Below are 9,530 nucleotides of genomic sequence, written 5' to 3'. Positions count from 1 at the left end.
CCTACCACCCCTCTGCCCGGGCCCGGGAGCCTCGGGGAGGCCGGCGCCTCCAGGTTTCGGGCAAAAAGCAGCACCCCGTTCCTAGACCACGTTTCTTAACACCATAATAAGCAAAGCCAGAAATATTAAAGAGAAGACAACCCGAACAGTACTAATGATTTCTAAAAAGTTAACTTGGGGTGGCCGCTCGGGCCACCTGCCTAGTCGCCCTTTGCCTTTTCTACCTCTTTCCTCCTAACCTTTTGTCATCGAGTGCGGTATTCACGTCCAGTCTCAACCGATCGGCTTCCAGTCGAAAATAGTCGATGTGATTTACAGTGCTTTGGGGTATACGGTAGAGATTATTAACGGGCCCCTTTGGCGTGTCCCCTTCTCGGGGATTCTGTGGTCAGAGGAACGGAAATCAGTGTTGAGTTTTTCTAACCAAACTGTAGGTTCGCTCACATTCGGGAAGCATTTGTTCGTTTTCTGTGCGGTTTGTACGGGCTTTCGTTGTGATTTGTTATCTTCAAAAACATAAAGGTGAATGTTTTCAAAGACATTCAAATAAGTAGCTTCGGAATTAGCATTTTAAACCCGAAAGTTTCCAAGTTTTAAGTAGTATAAACTGTGCAAGAAGCGCTCATTTATAAAAATAGTCTCATCTAACGGGGAAATCTATGACTTGCCCTCTACTTTTGCTAATTTTTTTTAATGCATCTCCCTGCCTGGGAAAACAAATAAAACTTGTAAAATGCTGTGGCGATCTCCCATTCCACGTAATCATCCTCGATTGGCTCAAAACAACAATAAGAAAATTGTTTCTTTTACTATTAAAAGTATTCCTAAATGTGTTCTTAATACATGACGGGTCCGAGGTTTTCATTTAAACGAGAGGGAGAAGGAAAACGTTTTTTTCTATTTGCCAATTGCCGACTGACAGTTCAGAATATTTAATGATTCGGAAACTTCCCTTCTCCAAGGCATTTATTTTCATGATGAAACTAGTTATGTATTTTGGAGGAATTTTTTTTCTTCTGGTGTCTCACCTCTTAAAAATGAAATCCAAAAATATTTAATCAGCAAATTTGGATACCTAAAATGCAAATCACACTTCACATGTCACTATTTAGTCGCCTTTTCTGGCACCAGAAAGAAATTATTGTCAACCCTTTAAAGCACTGTTTCTATTCAATCTTCAGGTAAATGCTGTAGAAAAGAATAGTGTTTATCTTAATTGTATTTTTTTTGGTTTAAGGATCTAAAATGTTTCCATAATTTAGATAAGCCCAGTGTTGTTTGTTTTTTTCTTCCTAAATGGCCTAAAATGAAATGAATTTTTTTTTTAAATAAGGATGACAACTATGAAAGGAAATTGGAAATTGGAAAACTTTTTTTTGTTGTTGTTGTTTTGAGACGAAGTCTTGCTCTGTTGTCCAGGATGCAATGGCGTGATCTCCGGCTCACCGCAACTTCCGCCTACGGGGTTCAAATGATTCTCCTGCCTCAGCCTCCAGAGTAGCTGGGATTACAGGCGCCTGCCACCACGCCAAGCTAATTTTTGTATTTTTAGCAGAGACAGGGTTTCACCATGTTGGCCAGGCTGGTCTCAAACTCCTGACCTCCGATGATCCACCCGCTTCGGTTTCCCAAAGTGCTGGGATTACAGGCGTGAGCCACCGTGCCTGGCTTGGAAAACGTTTTAAAATAAGTTATGATACCGAACTTTAATATTTATTCTTAAATGTAAAGTTCTAAACTAAAAAGAGATATTCCAAAAGAAAAGCTGGGAACCTAGATGGCAATAAATTATGAAAAACTTGAAACCATCTCACCGTAGTAATTTATGTCCTTAAAAATATAATAATTTCTCTTTTAGCAGATTGCTTGCCCATACACACTTTGCAGTTTTTCTTTAGTGTCAAATTCTTAGCCCAATAGCTCCAAATTATTCTGAATGAGAGACCACGATGTCACATTATTCTTTCTTGTTTTGATGAAAGGTTCTACCTGCGTGGGTTATTTTGTTTCTTAACTGTAGGTTAGTGTGTGTGTGTGTGTGTGTGTGTGTGTGTGTACCTTAGTTTTATTTAAAAATGATAGAGCCACCTAGCGACTCTTCACTTCTGTTACAGCATACATCTCTGTAGGGATCTGTGGGGTGGACGCCCCCTCTAGGGGTTTGGAAGTTACATTTTCATATCTATTTTCAGTTACGTATTAATTAGATATAATTTTTATTGTTCATGGCCTAAATTATTGAATGTCAAAATCAAAATAAAGTTTTTGGTCTCTGTTTTTTTAATTAAACAAAAAAAGCATTTGATGAACTTAAATAGATAAAAAATTGTGTTGAAAATGTAAGTTCTCTGTAATAATGTTTTGTTAAATTACCTTTTACAATATAATCAAGGCAATTGATTAAGACACCTATGCCAATGTAAAATAAGAATAGCCTTACCAATAAGGTGCAACCCCGTCTCTACTAAAAATACAAAAATTAGCTGGGCGTGGTGGCAGGCACCTGTAGTCCCAGCTACTCGGGAGGCTGAAACAGGAGAATTGCTTGAACCCGAGAGGCAGAGGTTGCAGTGAGCCGAGATCGCGCCATTGCAATCCAGCCTGGGCAACGGAGTGAGACTCCATCTCAGGAAAAAAAAAAAAAAAAAAAAAAAAGGGTAGGCAGTTGCAGACCGGGCGTGGGGGCTCACGGCTGTGATACCAGCACTTTGGGAGGCTGAGGCGGACGGATCACTTGAGGTCAGGAGTTAGAGACCAGCCTGGTCAACGTGGTGAAACCTATCTCTACTAAAAATACAAAAATTAGCCGGGTATGGTGGTGGGCGTCAGTAATTCTAGCTACTGGGGAGGCTGAGGCAGGAGAATCGCTTGAACCTGGAAGGCTGAGGTTGCAGTGAGCCGAGGTCGCGCCATTGCACTCCAGCCTGGGCGACGGAGCGAGACAACGTCGCGAAAAAAAAAAAAAAGAATAGTAGACAGTTGCATGTTTTCATCACTGGAAAATAAAACATTTTGGGAAATTATTCAACCCAAAGAAAACATCTCATTTATTTTCCACTGCTGTTTGGTAACATTCTTGTTGCTTCTTTGAAATGGCAGAGCGGCAATAGTGAATTATAATGGGATGCAGTCATTTTTAATAAATACTGTGATGGAATGTAAAATGTATTACACTCATTAATTTCCAGCATCCTAGAAATATTGGCACATTAGTGTTTGTTAACATTTTTACATATTTCCAAAGGAAGAAAACAGTAATATAAATTGAGAATAGCCTCAGTGCTCTTAACTTTGAATGGCTGCCAGCTTAGATCAACATCGTGCTGGGTGCAGAATCAGTCCTTCCCGTCTCAGCACCGTGATTTACTCATATCGGTGAAAAAACAAAACAAAACAAAACACAAATAGCAATCTACCTGTGTCTCCTATCTAGCTTTCTACTTTGCACTAGTTAGTATACCTCTCCGACAGCTTCAAGTGTGTAAATCAGCAGCTCTTTGAAGATGAATCTTTGTAATTATTATTATTATTATTATTATATATTTTTTGAGACGGAGTCTCTGTCGGCCAGGCCTGGAGTGCAGCTTGGCTCACTGCAAGCTCCGCCTCTCGGGTTCAAGTGATTCTCTTGCTTCAGCCTCGCGAGTAGCTGGGATTACAGGCGCCGGCCACCATACCCGGCTAATTTTTTGTATTGTTTTTAGTAGAGACGGGATTTTACCACATTGCCCGGGCAGGTCTCAAACTCTGGACCTCAAGCGATCCGCCAGCCTGGGCCTCCCAAAGTGCTGGGATTACAGGCATGAGCCACTGCACCCGGCCTTATAATTTACTCTTTAAAACACCTTGCACACTTTAGAATAAGCAAATATCAATTTTTGAAATATCAATATCTGTTGAATTAATAAGTGGCTACTTATAAATGCCTCATTGGAACAGAAATGAGCCTATTCAAGGAAGTGTAAAAGTACACACCCACAAAACAAATCCCAAAATGGGACCTGGGAAAAATTACTGTAGCAAAAAAGAGTAGAAGCATTATCCAATTTTGGAGAAAATGCCCCACTCTGAAAATAATTTACTAGAGTGGTGGGAAGATTTTAGAAAATGTCTGCTTTTGTTTTCAGTATAATGTAAGAAAGTTTGGCCTTTATGAAACAAGACGGTAGGATAAGATGAAAAACAAGCAAACTTTGGTACAAGTAGAGATGAAAAAGGAGGTGAGAAAATAATGCAAGAAAACTTGAATTGTGATAGTAGAATACAGCTTTTAGAGTAAGAGACCAAAATATGTAAAGTTAATTAGTGCATTTATTGTTTTGATGAGGAAAGGATGCTTTATTTAAGGAAAGATGTTGAGATAACTGAAGCTGGATCCACTACCTGATTCCTTATTTGGTGTCTTTTTTTTTTTTTTTTTTGAGACAGAGTCTCGTCCCATCACTCAAGCTGGAGTACAGTGGCACAATCTTGACTCACTGCAACTTCCGCTTCCCAGGTTCAAGCGATTCTCCTGCCTCAGCCTCCCAAGTAACTGGAATTACAGGCGCCCACCACCATGCCCAGCTAATTTTTGTATTATTAGTAGAGATAGGGCTACACCATGTTGGCCAGGCTGGTCTCTAACTCCTGACCTCAGGTGATCTGCTTGCCTCAGCCTCCCAAAGTGCTGGGATTATAGATAGGTGTAAGCCTCTGTACCGGGCTTCGTGTCATTTTTTTCCAACTTCTTTTTTTTCTTTTGAAACTAGGTTTTGCTTTTGTTGCCCAAGCTGGAGTGCAATGGCGCGATGTCAGGTCACCACAATCTCTGCCTTCCCGGGCTCAAGCCATTCTCCTGCCTCAGTCTCTTGAGTAACTAGGATTCCACCAGGCCCGGCTAATTTTTTGTATTTTTAGTAAAGACTGGGTGTCACTATGTTGGTCAGGCTTGTCTTGAACTCCTGACCTCATGATCCACCTGCCTCGGCCTCCCAAAGTGTTGGGACTACAGGTGTGAGCCACCGCACCCAGCCTATTTTTTTCCAACTTCTGACCACTTGGTTCTCGTTTTAAAGTTGGTAGTGTCATTAGAGAGGGGCAAACTGAACAACCTCTCTCCCATTCCTTTGATACCTCAAAGGCTGTGACTTACAGACTGAAACAGAACTCAGAAGGACTATTCATTTGCTCTTTTAACAAATATTTACATTTTACTTACTGAGTCTAGTGTTGGTGGGAAACTGAGGCAGCCCTTTCCCCCCATGAAAGCAAGCTTTCCACTGAGGTGACATTTATTTTCTGTTCCACAAATCCCTTTCCCTTCCAAGCTCTTTATGTTGACATTAACCAAACTACCCCTGCCTGTCACCCTACTCATCCACCTGGGAGTTGGGGAAGACTGGAGTGAGCTACAAATACAGAGTGAACAAAAATGAAACCCAGGGCACACAGAAGCAGGGGTATGGCCCAGGAACCACCCAACCATATACCAGCCGACACCAGAGACCCATGGACCTCTTCCCACTGCAAACGTTAGGCATATGAAGACTAGCAAAAAGGATGAATCCTGAGCATTCTAGAAGCCTAAGCATCTGAAGATCCCACAGAAGTTCCATATACTTAGTCCAGAAAAATAAGAGAAAAAATGGTCAGCCAAAATGTTGATGCTCCAGCAATTCCTGTGCCTGAGCAAAGGTTGTTCATTTGCCCTTCCTCTGCTTGAACCTGAAGCCCCTTCCCCTTGTGAGTCTTGCTCCTCCCATGTCTCTGGAATGCTTCCTGGCCCCTGGCTCCAGCTGGTTAACCCCATTCTTGAGCTTCCTCAGCTAACTTCTCACACTGTTCCTTCTGCTTTTGCCCCAGCCTCCCAATGAGTCTTCAGCTTTCCTCCAAGATCCGAGATCTGAGATCTTTTCTGGCAGCGCTTCCCTGCCCAGACTGAATCATGGTTCCCCCAGAATCCTCCCGTGGTGTCCTCCCCTGCAGCCATCTCCACAGCACAGAAGGCCGCATTTCTCTCCACTCCTCCCACCTCGGGGCCAGAAGGCAGATTGGTATCATCTTTGCTCACTATTGCCCCTGCCTGAACATTCTTTCTCCTCTCTCTTACCAAAAACTCCTTCAAGTCTTTTAGCTGTTCTGCCTTCTCTCCCTCCTTCTTCTTCATTAGACTTCACTCTCTGGCCACACTCTTCCAGTCTCCCCCAAGCCCTCCATCATGATGGGGTGGCCCCGCATTCTCCCGATGACTCATCGATTTCCTTGGCCCCCCATTTTCAATAACCAACACTTCTGCAGTTAGCCACCCGCTATCCCAGATGTTCTCCGAGAATGGGGACTGCTTCTTTTTGCTCATATCTTTTTAGAGCTAACAGTTATGACACATGTACTAAAAAGCTGGCACTGTGCTCGGCACCCTACGTGCATTGTCCCATTTAATTCTCACGGCAATCCTATGGGATAAGAACTGTTATTCCACATTTTACAGAAAAAGCAACAGACACAAAGAGATTAATTAAGTAACTTCACTGGGATCCCCCAACTTATAAGTATGCAGCTGAGGTTCAAACCTAGGCAGTCTGTCTGGGGAACACATGCTATTAGAACATAGCTGGAACTGCCTCCCCCATAATTTCCCCAGGCTCAGTCCACTGCTTGACTTGAATGCTTCTTCAACTGTTGTTTGTTGCTTGAATAAATTAGAAAGCATTAAATGGTATTTTTTAAAACAATATAAAAAATTTTTTGCACGCAGACATGTGCAGGGTGAAGAACATGTGGAGATACAGGAAGACAACCCTCTGCAAGCCAAGGGAGAGGCCCTCAGGGAAAATCAATCTGCCAACACCTTGATCTTGGACTTCTAGCCCCAAGAACTATGAGGAAATGCATTTCTGTTTTTTTTTGTTGTTGTTTTCTTGTTTTTGTTTTTGTTTTTTTTTTTGAGATAGAGTCTGGCTCTGTCACCCAGGCTGGAGTGCAATGGCGTGATCTTGGCTCACTGCAACCTCTGCCTCCCGGGTTTTCAAGCAATTCTCCTGCCTCAGCCTCCCAAGTAGCAGGGATTACAGGCATCCGCCACAACACCCAGCTAATTTTTGTATTTTCAATAGAGACGGGGTTTTGCCATGTTGGCCAGGCTGGCCCTGAACTCCTGACCTCTTGACCTCTGGTGATCCTCCCACCTTGGCCTCCCAAAGTGCTGGTATTACAGGCGTGAGCCACCTCGCCTGGCCACATTTCTGTTCTTTAAGCCATCCAGTCTATATGATACTTTGTTATGGCAGCCCTAGCAAACTATTATATAGATGGGTTTCCATTCCTTCCTCTCTTTTAAACATTTTAATTACTGTTTGTTTGTTTTTTCCTTAGAGATGGAGTCTTGCTCTGTTGCCCAGGCTGGAGTACAGTGGTGAGATATAGCTCACTGTACTCTCAGACTCCTGGGCTCAAGCCATCCTCCCACCTAAGCCTCCCAAGTAGCTAGGACTACAGGCACATACCACCATGCCTGGCAAATTTTTAATTTTTATTTTTTGTAGAGCCGGAGTCTCACTATGTTGCCCAGGCTGGTCTCAAACTCCTGGCCTCAATATATTGAGCCTCTTTCCTTGGGCTCCCAAAGTGCTGGGATTATAGAAGTGAGCCACCTTACCTGGCCATCTGCAGAATTCTCTGAAAACCTGCTTCTCCTCCTTTGTTCCTGATCTCTATGGAGGGTCTCTTGTTGATCTAGTTATCTAAGCCAGAGAATTAAGGGTCTTCTACCTCAGTGACCAAGTCGTGCTATGATAGCACTTTACTCTGTGTCCCACTGGCAGCATTGAGGTTCACCCACCTTCATTCCCTCCTGGATTACTGCTGTCGGTCCCTTGCTGGCCTCCCTGCCTCCTCTTGTGCCTTCCAATCCTCTCTCTACACCACCCTCATAATGATCTGCTAAGAGGGCAGATCCAGTCATGAGCCTCCCGTGCTTCTAACTCTCAGTGGCTCCCATTGCATGACACTTGTGAACCTAGCAGAAGCAGCTCATTTAGCCAGCCTTGTCCGCACTCTGTGATGGCTTCACACTCTCCTAAAGCTCAGTTTTCCCAAATCTGGTCATTCTGATGTCCTCTTCATGAGTTTTGCTGATTCTCTATGCCACTTCTGCGATTAATTACTTAATGTTTTTCTTTTAATAGATTCAATTTTTAAACTTAAATTCCATTTCCTTCCCACCCCCCCCACCCCCCACTTTTTTTTTGGAGATGAGGTCTCTTGTCACCCAGGCTGGAGTGCAGTGGCACGATCTTGGCTCACTGCAACCTCCACCTCCTGAGTTCGAGCAATCCTCCCACCTCAGCTGCCAGAGTAGCTGGGACCACAGGTGTGTGCCACTACACCTGGCTAAGTTTTGCTATTTTTGGTAGAAACAGAGTTTTGCTATGTTGCCCAGGATGGTCTTGAACTCCTGAGCACAAGCGATCTGCCCACCACAGCTTCCCAAAGTGCTGGGATTACAGGCGTGAGCCACCACACTTGGCCCTATTTTTTGAAAAAGAAACCATACAGCATTACTGTAAATTAAAAATTTGAAAGATCACTTGCTGTAAACAGAAGGTAAACAATATAAATAGATCATGAATTGTACTGATAAAATTGTTTCCTGGCTGGGCACTGTGGCTCCCCGCCTGAAATCCCAGCACTTTGGGAGGTGGAGGCGGACAGATCACTTGAGGTAAGGAGTTCGAGACCAGCCTGGCCAGCATGGTGAAACCTTGGCTCTACTCAAAATACAAAAATTAGCTGAGTGTAGTGGTGCACGCCTGTAATCCCAGCTACTCGGGAGGCTGAGGCATGAGAATCGCTTGAACCCAGGAGGCAGAGGTTGCAGTGAGCCGAGATCGCTCCATTGCACTCCAGCCTGGGCGACAAGAGTGAAACTCTGTCTAAAAAAAAAAAAAAATTGTTTTCTTATGTAATGTTTCAAATGTTTTAAAATGTAAGCATAAATACTGTAATACAAGTTAATTTCATTGATTATCAAAGATCCAAACCTAAAAATAGATCTTCAATAAGGATAGAACCATTATGATCAGTATAGAAGCAAAGTGATATTAAATTTAATGAGGATTATTTTCAAAGTATGTTCTAAATTAGTAAAACAAATTCTGTTTCATGAACTTTGTAAAACCAGCATGCCAGGCACCGTGGCTCACACCTGTGATCCTAACCCTTAGGGAGGCCAAGGCAGGCATGTTGCCTGAGCTCAGGAGTTTGAGACCAGCCTGGGCAACACGCTGAAAACCCGTCTCTACTAAAATACAAAACAATTAGCCGGGTGTGGTGGCATGCACCTGTAGTCCCAGCTACTCGAGAGGCTGAGGCACAAGAATTGCTTGAACCCGGGAGGCAGAGGTTACAGTGAGCTGAGAACGCGCCCCTGCACTCTAGCTTGGGGGACAGAGCAAGACTTTGTTTCAAAAAACAAATAAAAAAACCAGCATGAAGAATTGCAGCTCTCATGTGTCTATATGGGAATGGAAAAAGGTATTTAATTGCCCCAT

The 9,530-nt window shown here is 43.2% G+C and overlaps 1 protein-coding gene across 1 annotated transcript in view; it reads right to left on the bottom strand.

Moving 5' to 3' along the window:
* The window catches only part of FOXI3 (forkhead box I3), a 16,780-nt gene that overhangs the window by 4,621 nt on the left and 2,629 nt on the right, over positions 1 to 9,530 (bottom strand). The window contains exon 2 of the mRNA XM_011999830.1: positions 240 to 382. Within this exon, the coding sequence (XP_011855220.1) occupies positions 240 to 382 (143 nt within the window). The remainder of the gene's footprint in view (positions 1 to 239; positions 383 to 9,530) is intronic.

This window comes from Mandrillus leucophaeus, unplaced genomic scaffold, assembly GCF_000951045.1.
Source record: "Mandrillus leucophaeus isolate KB7577 unplaced genomic scaffold, Mleu.le_1.0 Scaffold602, whole genome shotgun sequence".
Lineage (NCBI taxonomy): Eukaryota > Metazoa > Chordata > Mammalia > Primates > Cercopithecidae > Mandrillus > Mandrillus leucophaeus.
Note: the sequence above shows the minus strand (reverse complement) of the source record. Positions and strands in the feature narration are given on the sequence as shown.